This window comes from Pistacia vera, unplaced genomic scaffold (assembly GCF_008641045.1).
Source record: "Pistacia vera cultivar Batoury unplaced genomic scaffold, PisVer_v2 Contig754, whole genome shotgun sequence".
Taxonomy (NCBI): domain Eukaryota; kingdom Viridiplantae; phylum Streptophyta; class Magnoliopsida; order Sapindales; family Anacardiaceae; genus Pistacia; species Pistacia vera.
Window position 1 is genome coordinate 912,579 of NW_022196617.1, and position 12,812 is coordinate 925,390.

Sequence of the window (12,812 nt, forward strand, 5' to 3'; positions counted from 1 at the left end):
GATGATGTGCCATCATTTTCTATTCCCAAAAATTCATTACCCACTCTTTTTATACTATTCATTCTATATATCAAGAGTGATTCAAGGGATGGTAGTTTTCCCAAAGGAGGTAAATGCTCACACTTGTCGCAATAAAAAAGCCCTAACTCCTTCAACTTGATTAATGATACCATCCAATCAAAAGACATGGATTTGCCTCCAAAGCGATGTATATGTAATTTCTCTAAATTTGGAGGTGGTTGTAATGCTTCAATAATCATTACATTCTCCTCATTTCTGCTTCTCTCCTGATAGTCAATATGAGTATAAAATGATAAAGTCAAATGAAGGAGATTTTTGGTACTCTGAAAATCTGCAAGTTTAAGTGCATTACTATCCCTCACATTTACCAACTCTAACTCTAAAGATGGGCCATGTTTCAAGTTCTTCAAAGAATCAAGACTTCTTAGACTAGTGCATGCTTTGTTACCATAATCATAATCACCATTAATTACGAATTTATTTAATGTCTTTAGACAACTCAATCTCTCTACTCCTTTTGGAATGTACCTTAATGACCTTGTCCCACCAATTAATAGATGCCTCAAATTAACTAACTTTCCTATCCCTTGGGGTAGCTTTCTAATTTTTTCACAACTAGTGACATCCAAGGTTTGTAGATTATATAAATCACACAATACCTTAGGCAATCTTTTTATATGATAATTCTTCTCCAACTTAAGGTACCTCAAATGCACTAGATATTTTATTCCTTTTGGAATTTTACGATCATAGCGACTCAAATTTAATGTCCTCACACATGTTAATTGCTTAACATATCTGAATAAGTCTCCTTCATAAAAGTTTGCCCTCTCAACTATAAAGGTACGCAATTTTTTTAGATTAAGAATAGATCTAGGAATTGACCTACTACTTCTTACATATAAATGTGGAACACTTTGATAAGAAATCTCTAATTGAGGAATTGAATCACTCTCAACTTCTATGGCAAAACATTCATTCTTTGAAAGAAATTGAACAAAGTCATGCACTATATCATGCATCTTGCATCTTATAATACTACCATCATATTCACTTCTTTCAAAATCTTGAAACAAAGAACGCATTACTAAATTTTCAAAATATTCTTCACCAACTAATTCCATTTCTTTGGTTCCTTCTACCTTAAGAAAACCTTGGGCCATCCATAACTTGATCAATATATCTTTCTCTATCACATAATCCTTTGGAAATATGGCACAATATGTAAAGCATTTTCTAAGTTTGGAAGACAAATCATAATAGCTCAAGAGGATTGGGGGGAAGAGCTCTTTTTCTATCTCTTCTAATTTCCATAAATCACTATCTAAGACACTCTGCCATTGTTCAGCTTGAGTTTTTAAACTCAAGAGACTTCCTAAAGTCTTTATAGCAAGAGGCAAGCCATCTCACTTTCCTACAATCTTTCTACCGATCTCTTTTAAATTTTCAAATTCTTTCTCTGTTTTTCCAAAAAATGCAATTTTTCTAAATAACAACCACGATTCCTCATCACCTAATTTTCCTATTGGGATGTTTTTGGTGCTTTTCATTATTTTTGCAGTAATCTCTTTACGTGTGGTCACCAAAATTCTACTCCCTTGAGAAGCAGACTCAAGAGCAATCTTAATTTGTTCCCATTTCATAAAATCCTCAAGCCACACATCATCTAAAACAAGAAGAATTTTCTTGTCCTTAATAGATTGACATAACTCTTGTAACATATTTTGTAGTTCATCTTTATCTTTTTTTTCACCTGGAAGAGATTCAAGAATTGCTTTGGCAATTCTCATCTCATCAAAAGGATCAGAGACACACACCCAAATTTTCTTGTCAAAATGGGTGTTGACCTCTTCATCATTAAAAACTAATTGAGCTAGAGTTGTTTTTCCAATCCCTCCCATCCCTACTATAGAAATGGTAGAGACGGTTGATTCTTGACTGCTCTCAGCTAACAAGCAGTTTTTTAATGTATTCTTATCATGATCTCTTCCATGGACCTCTGGTAAATTAATAAGAGAGGTAGTCATTTGGTGCTCTGGTTGTGTAGTGCCAGTAGTCAAGCTAAAATTGAAACTATTCTTTACCATGGCAATAACACTGAGTGTTTCATTTATATCTTTTATCTTGATAGCAATTTCATGACGCAGGGAAACTTTCTTGTAACAAAAGCAATGAGACGAGACACAGGAACATACCTTTTTCCAAAGCTTGGAAGCATTCTCGGCTTCCTTCATTTGAACTTTTTTGCTAGCCGTGATCCACTCATCCAACACATCCTCGATGTCATATGAGACGCCTTGTAGCTGATCCAACCAAGTTCGTACACTCCTCTCCTTCACTTGTCTATTCTCCGCGTCTTCAATCACAGCTTGAATGGCCGTGAAATAGAGAGTGAGCTTTCTAACTTCGTTATCAACACCCTGAAGGAGGGTCAGCTCTTGAGTTGTTAGTGAAGCCAGTTGACCCAGGATTTTGGAGATAAGCTCTTCAGCCATGATCAAAGATGGTAATTGCTTTAAGATATTGAAATAGTTGGAGTGTTTAATTGTGTTGTGAAAATTCTAGCCTTCCATTTGTTATTTATAGCCCAAAAAAAGGACCACAGAATCTTTCACCAGATGACTCTAATCAACATGTTGCTTTGATGGTAGTTAAGGTACAAACTTTTCTCCAAGCAAAAGCAATTCTCATATTCTTTTCTTTCTTCATATCCAACAATGTTAGCACATTCTTTGCTTTCATGGTAGTTAAATTATAGTGTTGGTATCATTTTAGTTTATTAAATTCCCCTTGTTTTCTCTGTGTTATTATAAAGTGAATGATTATGTGAAATGATAATGTATGATAGACTGTCACTTTGTTTATCTTCTAAAAATTCCAGAAGGAAATCCACCATAAAACAATTTTAAGTTCTTTCATTGTTATAATCCCCCCTGTTTTCTCTCTATTATTCTAAGGTGAATTATCTTCAGCTTTATAGCTAGTATAACTACAATGAAAATGAATTTTTCAGCTTCAATCTAAATTATAATTAGACCCACCATTTGTCAAAGCATATATTGATCTCTTCACAACAATCTAAAATGGTTATTAGTTTAGAAATTGTAAAAAAAAGTATTCCTTTCACTTTATATATATAGGACGCAAAGAATCCTTCTTGTTGCTTTGATGTTAGTAAAGGTATGTTTTTTTTTTTATATTTTTTAATTTTTTATTTTTTTTTTTTTTTATATTTTTTTTTTATTATTTTTTTTTTCCTTTATTTTTTCTCTTTTATTTTTTATTATTTTTTTTTTTTTTTATTTTAAATTTTTTTTTTCTTTTTTTTTTTTTTTCTTTATATATACACACATAAAAATTTTTTTTTTTTTTTTTTTTTTTTTTTTTTTTTTATTATTTTTTTTTTTTTTTTTATTTTTTTTTTTTTTTGTGTTTTTTTTTTTTTTTTTTTTAATATATATTTTATATTTTGTGTTTTTATATTTTTTATTATTTTTTTTTAGTTGTTTATTTTTTTTTTTTCTTTTTTTTTAAAAATTTTTTTTTTGTTTTTTTCTCTTATTTTTTATTGTTGTTTTTTTCTTTTTTCTTTTTTTTATTTTTTTTTTTTTTTTTTTTTTGTTTTCTCTTTTTTTTTTATTTTTTTTTTTTTTTTTTTTTTTTTTTATTATTTTTTTTTTTTTTTTTTTTTTTTTTTTTTTTTTTTTTTTTTTTTTTTTTATTTTTTTTTTTTTTTAGTTTTTTTTATATTTGTTTTTTTCTTTTTTTTTTATATATTTATTATTTTTTTTTTTTTTTTTATTTTAAAATTTTATTTTTTTTTTTTTTAATTTTGTTTGGGTATAATTTACTCTCAAAAGTTAGCTCAAGTGAGGAGTGAGTTCAATTATTTATATACACTATAACAATCTACTATTGGTTCGATGTTGGACAAATTCAACTTTTAACACCCTCTCTTATTCTCGGTGTGCAATTCTTGGGTCCTAACTCATCATCGCCCTAACCAAAGAAGGGAGATAAATAAACTTGATTTTGATATCATGATAAAGTTGACTTGGGTAGAATTTACTCTCAAAAACTTGCTCAATTTAGGAGTGAGTCCAATCACTTATATACACTATAACAGTCTACTATTGGGGCGATATGGAACAAATTCAACTTCTAACAATGTTTTCTTTATATTTGATTAACTAATGCAATCCCAAGAATTTATCATCACTTGGTTACTGATATTATGTTTGAAGCACCAGAAATTAGAAACCTCATGCTAGTCACTAAATTTCTTTTTTTTTTTTCTTTTTATCTTCATTTTTAGACTTTCTTTTTTGCTCTTTCCTTTTCACTCAATAATGTCTTCTCAATGCTTATAACAAATGTTTCAGGTTACCATTTACTTGTTTTTCAGTTTGAGTTTTCATATAAGGAGATAATGCATGTTGGCATCGATGCATTTTTGAAAGTGAAGATTGCTTTATGTGATGTCTCAAGGTTTTTGCGTGTATAGTATAACAAGGGGAAAACTGTCATTTGACATGTTTCTCAGTTGAAGGCACTTATTGTATGAATTGAATAATATTACTTTGTACCTTAGAATTTGCTGTTTATTATGTTTATTACCTGAAATTAGAGTTGAATGATTAGTGTTGAAAAAGTCAGATATGCCCTCTACCGGTAAATTTCACAATCTGTCAAGTTGAAGGAGAATAATTACCTCATATTTCTATCAATCGTTGATCATAAATAATGAACAATCTTCAGTTTCCCTAACACAGCCATACAATGGATAGTTGAATTTTATTGCCAATGTCACTAAACAGGTATTTTACAGTGTTGCAATAAAAAATTGAGAGAGAGCTCTTACAGACTAACAAACAAAAATATTTCTGGAAACAAATCTAAAGACACTTCCTATTCTACTACTAACTAGACATTGTTTTAAATAAATCATGTGTATGATGATCAAATCTCCACATTTTTTTGGAAGAAACAATTACATTACATATATGTTACAAAGTATTTTGATCATAGAACTTCCCTGCCCCCGCGTGCAAATGTCCAAGCTTGGTGATAGATGTTGATCAATAGAAATCCAATTAGGGGAGCATACAAAGAACTGTACATCGTTCTTGTGTTCTATACGCACCCTTGGTCGGTCATAGCTTGTGCGATAGTCAGAAAAGCTGAGATGACTGCTCCATGTACCAAAGCCCTGGCAAACCATTGAAGAAAATAAGAATGCCAGACATCTCAAAAAACCACATATTGTCACGACAATACAATATGATATCCGCTCAGTATAAGCTTGAAGGATTTATAAGTTTAGTTCACAGAAAACATTATAGTTAAAGAACGCCATAGCAGAGTAAATCTCTGCCTCAGCACTCACTCTGGACTCTCCTTCTGATAGCCAACATCAGTTGCAGCTTTGAGGGCTCTCTGGTATGTCTGTTTCATTGCTTCCTGTAAGAATATGAAGAGTCCCCATCAAATATAATGATGTCTGTTTAGACTTGTTAACTTAATTATGGTTAATACTACAGCACGATATGAAATATCCTAAAGGAGCTTAACTGTATGCACTATTTCCTTATCAACTTTATGTCAAGAGCTACTTTGAAACTTAGATAATTTAAGTCATTTTAACAGTTCTAAAAGTCAACTTTCACAGGACTCGCAGAAGGGGTGGTCATCAAGTAGCAGTTGGTTCTTTAGTCACTTTCACTATAGTGAATTCTCTGGATTCCATTCAGAAAAATATAATCTAATATTTCATCAATGTGATTAAAAGGCCGGGAATATTGAGAAATGGAGTTGGTATTTTCTGCATGTGCTTTAATCTATTTGCATTTTTGAAGACACAAGTCGACAAGAATTGAAATGAAATTCATAGTTGTACCTGTAATTTAGATTCGAAGTCCTCAGGTGACCAATGCATCAAATTGCACTCATGATTTAATTCGAGTTCACCAGCAACAACCTGTCGCCAAGTTGGTCAACAATTTAAAAAATAAATACATATAAGAAAAAAACTAGTGAAAAATTTTGATCAAAACCAAAATTGAAATGGACGAATGTAACGCAGTCAAGCAGCCATGGCTCATATGCCCCACCTTCAACTCAAAAATATATGGAAACAAGAGTTCAAGAACATACTCAATCCACTTAAATAAAGTTATTAAGTCAGTGGGTTGATGAGTAGCCTATTCTTATATGGCTACGTAATAGCATATCCAATAATTCAGAGCATTTACTAATAATTTGGAATGATTCTGAATAGATTCATCCATAGTTAGCCTTACTAATTAATGGTTTTGGAATGTATCTACTTTCATTCACATCTATAGTTAGCTGCATTCTAAAACAAAAATGTGTTCTTGAGCATGGCATCCTGACAATCAATGAAACTGTGGTGTAGAGCCTCTATTTGGTGACAACTAAGCATGTCCAAAAGAACCCTATCATGTCACAAATCACTGGCCATCGATTCCATGGTAGCATAGATACTCAAAAAGGTACATAAAGATTCATATGCCTTGTAGAAGTAAAGAACACACCCCTCCAGCACCAGCAGCCATGGCAGGAGCAATAAGAACATTAGCTTTTCTCAGAACATCAACCGCCTCAGGGATACATGGCATATTCGAACCTAGGCAGCACATAATAATATATAATAATGTCAGTTCAAATGAATATACTCATTTTTTTCTTATCAAATCAGGAATAGATACTAAAAGCCATTGCATCTCACATAGTGAATTACTACCTTCTACAAGTATACGACAACCTGAATTAACCAAATTAATGGCATCAGACTGATCTATTTCATTCTGGGAAGCACAAGGAAATGCAACATCACACCTTTCACTCCATGGTTTTGCTTCATCATAGTACTTAGACCGAGCATAAGTCTTTGAGTAGTCTCTGCAGATGCAACATGTAGATAACATCAATCCAAGAGTATCAAAATTGACAATTCGATAATAGAAGATGCAACATGAACTGAGGAAAAAAAAAACAAAAACTCACCTCAAACTTCTCTGCTGAGCTTTGATATCCCTCAAAAATGTTATTTTCATGTAATCAAATCCATCCTCATCCACCAAATATCCTTTTGAATCTGCACAAGACGAGGGCAAATGACTTATCAGAAATAACTATACCAGTGCCTATTCACTGAAAAAGATAGTAAATAACTGATAATCAACACTGTCTCAACAAACTTTTACAGCCTAAGATTATTATCTAAAAAAAATATGCCAAAAGAGTTTTAATTGTTTGCTTGGTAGTTTATGCGCATCTATTAATAAATACCCTCAGCTTAACTAGTCTGGTCTTATTAATATCATAACAAGAAACTTTGCATGTATTGCAGAGAAGCAGCGAACATGCTCTCAGGATAAAGGTTTACACTACTATCAGAAATTTTGGAGTAAAAGATGAAAAGGAGAATTTATAAACCTATGTTAATCTAGTTTCGACACTAATCTTACATTAAAGTTCTAACTTCTACAATGTTCACCAAGAACAGAAAAGTACCTGACACTGTAATGGGGACAGCACCATAGGCAATAAGCTTTTCTAGAACATGCATTGCAATCTTTCCAGAACCACTTACAGCACATCTGGATGAAAGATTCATAGAGACTATATTAACATCAACAAACTTAAAATACAACTTTCGGCAATAAGTAATATTCTAAGTACTTATCAATTGATCAAGCAATAGATAGATGTAACCAAAACGATGAACAAGAGATGCCCAGAAAGGTAACAGTACAACAATGTATAGATTCCATGAATTAGAAACATTAAATCTTAAATGCAAGTCAATAAACCATCAAGTAAAAATTGAATTCAAATTGCAGTCTTATGGTCAATACAGTAAAATAAGTCTACATTAAGGTCATGAGTTATCAATTAGTAAGCATAAAATGTAATAATAGGAAGTTGAGTGAGGAACCTCAGTCCCTTGAGCTCCTTATTCATATCTGCAAGAATAAGCTGGGCAAAGAAAACCTACAAAAGAATGGGCCTTGATAAATTGCCAGATGTTTAAAACAAGGGATAAAAAAAATAAAAAAAAGAATAAAATATCATTTGCCCATGATGGCAGTCAGAAAACAAATGTGTGCATTTCACATTTCTTCACTGTAGTTCCTATACACCCACCCACACCAAAATGGAATCAAAGAGTTGAAATAAAATATTAATTACCAGCCCATAGCCAGTAGCTTCAGTTCGAAGGCTAGAACCAGACCAAAATATCCTTGGCCCTGTAAAACTTCCCTGCAGAAAGCATACATATGAAGCAAAAAGTGAAGTCTTAATCTTATGAAAGTGTTCATAGACTGAAAACAATGCAAACCACTCATAACTAAAGAAATTATTCCAAAAATAATAATAATGAAAAATAACAGAGAATGATGAGAATATAAGAAGAAAAATACAAGATAAATTCAACATGTCAAACAGCCTCTTTCAAGTGTTTTTAAGTACCTGAAAATGACCAGCAAGACGTCTATATTGCCCAAAGAGATACCCCATCTCGCGGGTGCCAACACCCATCTCTTCTGATGGAAGATCCTAAAATTACACAAAACAGTAAATCAGGCATGGAGAAGTGGGTCATACAACCCAGAGACTTCAAAACAGAATAAAGATGAAAAGGAGATCTTCTTAAGTTACCTTGTCGGGACCCAGATATCTATAGATCTCATTCATGAAACTTTGGCAAAAGCGCATGATCTGCCAGCGTGGGTTTCACAAAGAACTGTAAGAGAAACTTTCAGAATTTCTAAGAAGGTTCTTACTGAAATGCCATCTTAATATAGAACAAAGATCTTACCTCATTATCACTTTTTCCTTTAGGATCAAAATCACTTCCGCCTGCTGCCCCTCCAAGTTTGTATGGTGATAAAGCATTCTTTAATGTCTGTAATAAGAAGAAACTATGATACTGTATAGCAGTTGAAGCACTTGAACAATTTTCAACGATATTATAAACTATGAAAGCTATTTTTGTTTGCTAACATCTATGAAATTATTTTTATGATCATATAATTATTTATCTATTCATTTTCAGGCAGCACTAATTCAGAAAGTGGCCTGTTATATAAAAAGAGAGCTTTCATAAATCACTTCAACTGACATTGCAAGTCGACCGAAAATTATAAAGATAAAGAACTATTAAGTTAAGGCATAAAGTAGGGACACTGAACTATCAAGGAGTCAAGGAACATTAACACCAGACTTAAGATAGTACCTGCTCAAAACCAAGAAATTTGGCAATGCTTAAGTTCATTAAAGGATGAAAGCGGATACCACCCCTGCATGGACCCAATGCCTGGTTAAATTGTACCCGAAAGCCTCGACTAACATGAGTCTCACCCCTGTCATCCACCCATGGAACTCGGAAAACAATCATACGCTCTGGCTCTAACAACCGCTCCATGATGTTGACGTAACTGAAAATCAATTATGGAAAATAAAGAGATCGGTGATATGCTCAACTATAGACTCCTTTCTTTGGAATAAGATATTACAACATGATACACTTCATATCAACGGAACTCACTGGGAATTTTTTGCAATCACTCTTTCTAAAGCATGAACAGCTTCTTGCACAGATTGTATGAACTCGACCTCATGAGGATCCCTTTTCAATGCAGCTTCGACAATTGATCCAGCCGTTTTTGACATAAGAGCTTCATTAGTTGTAAAAAATGTCAGACTGCAGTCTTAAGGAACACAGTGGTATGAAAATTTATAACTGTGTAATAGTGTTAAGAGGATATAAAATGTTAATGCAAACATCAAAATCATTATGGATGTAACTAGATTGATGTTTCACATCTGAATTTTTGGTGCACAAGACAGAGAATGAGCTAAAAGAGCCTCAAACTGTTCATTTTGGTGTACACAAACTTTATCATGCAGACGTAATATTAAGAATGCTCAATTTCAGTCTATTGATAACTTTTTGCTGCAAAATTTATTATTATTAACGAAAGGAGAAAACATTTAGCAACTAGTGAGATGCAAAACCAATTCCTTTTCAAGTAGCATATTCATATATCTAAAATCAGAAAGGTTCACTATCCCCTGCAGATTATTCATAAAATCACTTATGTTTTTAAAATTCTTATCAATATATTTGAACTCAAACAAACTTCATCTTTTGTAAAAGCAGAAGCAATATTGGAGCGACTCTTCATGCAATAAAAATTCATAATATTCAATGACTCAATGGTGAATGCTTTCAGTTTCCACACAAGCCCACAAGATATATCAGAATGGGATGGCAGACCTTTTACATAAATGGGTTTGTCAACAATAATTTTATCCTTGGATGCCATCTGAAGACGAAGAGCCTCTTTGTGAAGCAAACTGTTGTTGTGTTCTTCAAGTGCACTCATCTGCATATTCCTACTACCCTCATTCCCATAAGGATTCCTTCTATGCTTCCTACCATACTCTCTGCAAATGGAGCAGAATATCCTTGGTGTTCCTTCTTTCACATCAACATATGCCCACTTGTAGGTATCAGCCCATTCTTCCCTCCACCTTTTCACAACTTTTTTCTTCCTTTTTGCTGGTTGCGTCTTTGACATATCTTGATCATCACTGGGGAGTTGAGAAACCATCCCCATCTGCTTGGTATCATCATGCTCGTCAGCAGTCGGCTCACGAGGGCCCCCTATGAGAGGAGTATTAGCAAATGATGGGTCATCATCCCCTGGTCCAATTTCCAGATCAATCTCCTCTCCAAGCTCTCTGACAACCAGGTGGTGCCTTTGTGCCTGCTGAATCAAGTTCATATCATCCATAGTGGAATTCATCCCTAATCCACCTACCGGCAGCAACATTCAGCATGACAATATTACCCACACCTCAAATTCACAGTACTCCGCAGTCTGTTACCACAAACACACTTCATAGATTTTCATTTGGCCTTAACAACAAATCCTCAAAAATCATAGCAAAGAAAAATAAATATATAAATACTTCTAAAACGAAACAGCATAAATCATAAATTGAATACTTCTTAAATCTTTTCCTTCACCTCCGTAGAAACTAAAGGCGGCATCAGTACTAAGACAAAAACCAAATATGAAATCCAACAATATAACACCATATTCTCTAAACTAATCAACGACAAAAAACTCCCAGTAAGTTATATCATTAACACTTACTTATCTCATAATTACTTCAAGCAGAAAACAGTTGGTTTATTTAGTTAATTATGCAATCCAACTTTCATTAATTTCTTCTTCACTGTTCGGCAAACATTCCAACAGTCCCTCAAACACTCCCTAAAACAAAAACTAAACGCATTTCTCACTCAATCACAAAATTAAAATCAAACACAACAACAATTCAAAGCTTATCAAAACCCCCGAAAGAAAACCAACCCCAGAACTGAACAAGTAACAAAAATCAAATTCTGAGCAATACCCAGAAGAGAATTTTGAGTTTTGATCAATACCCAGATGATAAAATGACGAGAAACCGTAAAATACCTGAAGAATCCAACGAAAAGTTGAGAGCTTGAACAAGAAATAACCAAGTTTTTTAGAGTAAAAACTGGTTCCTATAATCTTGTCGCTTCTGAAATTAAACTTCTGCACTTGCTTTGCTCAGAGGTGTTGCTGATCAGAGTCCTCAGAGCCTCTGTGATCGTGCGTGTGAGTGAATTTACGGAGAGATTTTAGAAGCAGAGAAAGAGAACATTTTTATTATCTGTTGTGTCTCAGTGGGTGGTTTTTTTTTTTTTTTTAATTTTTTTAATATTTAATATTTAATTTAATTTAATTATTTAATTAAATAAAGTTACTATAATTGTGTTGGTTTACAAATTGGGAAAATAATTGATATTTGGCCAATTTGGCGCGTGTAATTCACCTCTCAAGTATCCTTTTATGTTTGCCAGGATTGGTCTTTTGTTGAGATGGCTTAGCTTATTGGCATGGCAGCGATCTCTTCTTGAGCATAAGTCGCCCATCTGTTTTGAAAATGAATAATATTTACATATTTTTAGTAATTTTTTTAATAAACTTCATGTCATTGCATAGGAATACATGTGTAGCATAAATATATATAATTTTTTTATGTCCGGAATAGCTTACACACATCTCAATTAATCTTCCGAAATCCTGAAACTATCGACCAGGGTAAGAACTCCAATGCATACACTATTAACAATCAATGAGAGACTCAAACTCCAGAGCTTTTAAGAAATACACACAAAAATCCTTATTGAACCACTCGATCATCTAGAGATAGTTATGTCTAACATATTTAACTTTGAAAAATGGTTTAACTATATTTTTAACTCTTAAAATTTACTTGCCAAGAAGCAACATTTAGATTTTAGATCACTCATGCATCATATTCTAAAGATGGTAATTGGAATATGACTCATGAGTGGAAAGTGGAAAATACTATTGTACTTTCCTAGGTAGTCCATTAGGGGATCAATAGGATCCAAGGATTCAAAGTGTCAAGCTCTCTCAAAGCTCTAGTAGAAAGTAGAAACATTGAATTAGCCTTTGATAATTTAGGGTTCTCTATCTTCTAATATTGGTACATTTGAAAGAAAAAAATTAGATGAAGTTCTACTTTCAAAGCACATGCAAACCAATTTTAGCAAGTTCTTCCTTCAAAAATAAGGCTTTCCAAGTATACATTATTTGGTAAGCAAGCCATCAATTTCGGACAAAACACCCATCTGGCCTTAAATCTGAATTGCGGCAGGACAAGGTTGTACAATCCTGTTTCTGATCAATAATGTC

The 12,812-nt window shown here is 32.9% G+C and overlaps 1 protein-coding gene across 8 annotated transcripts in view; it reads right to left on the reverse strand.

Moving 5' to 3' along the window:
• The window catches only part of LOC116115792 (NADP-specific glutamate dehydrogenase), a 103,247-nt gene extending 91,470 nt beyond the window's left edge, over nucleotides 1-11,777 (reverse strand). For 3 of the 8 annotated variants that reach the window (XR_004125720.1, XR_004125719.1, XR_004125721.1), the window contains exons 1-10: nucleotides 11,541-11,777; nucleotides 10,328-10,934; nucleotides 9,596-9,725; nucleotides 9,284-9,485; nucleotides 8,867-8,953; nucleotides 8,707-8,766; nucleotides 8,518-8,604; nucleotides 8,236-8,307; nucleotides 7,982-8,037; nucleotides 7,558-7,643 (exon numbers count right to left, since the gene is read on the reverse strand). Coding sequence is in view for 2 of the 8 variants with exons in the window: in XM_031401924.1 (XP_031257784.1) it covers nucleotides 5,155-5,230; nucleotides 5,408-5,481; nucleotides 5,918-5,998; nucleotides 6,576-6,667; nucleotides 6,785-6,942; nucleotides 7,048-7,138; nucleotides 7,558-7,643; nucleotides 7,982-8,037; nucleotides 8,236-8,307; nucleotides 8,518-8,604; nucleotides 8,707-8,766; nucleotides 8,867-8,953; nucleotides 9,284-9,485; nucleotides 9,596-9,725; nucleotides 10,328-10,886 (1,911 nt within the window). In the remaining 6 variants the exon portion in view is untranslated. Of the gene's footprint in view, nucleotides 1-4,756; nucleotides 5,231-5,407; nucleotides 5,482-5,917; nucleotides 5,999-6,575; nucleotides 6,668-6,784; nucleotides 6,943-7,047; nucleotides 7,139-7,557; nucleotides 7,644-7,981; nucleotides 8,038-8,235; nucleotides 8,308-8,517; nucleotides 8,605-8,706; nucleotides 8,767-8,866; nucleotides 8,954-9,283; nucleotides 9,486-9,595; nucleotides 9,726-10,327; nucleotides 10,952-11,540 lie in introns of those variants that run through there. The other 5 variants (XR_004125717.1, XR_004125716.1, XM_031401924.1 and 2 more) reach the window with 4 other exon arrangements.
• Nucleotides 11,778-12,812: the final 1,035 nt, after the last annotated feature.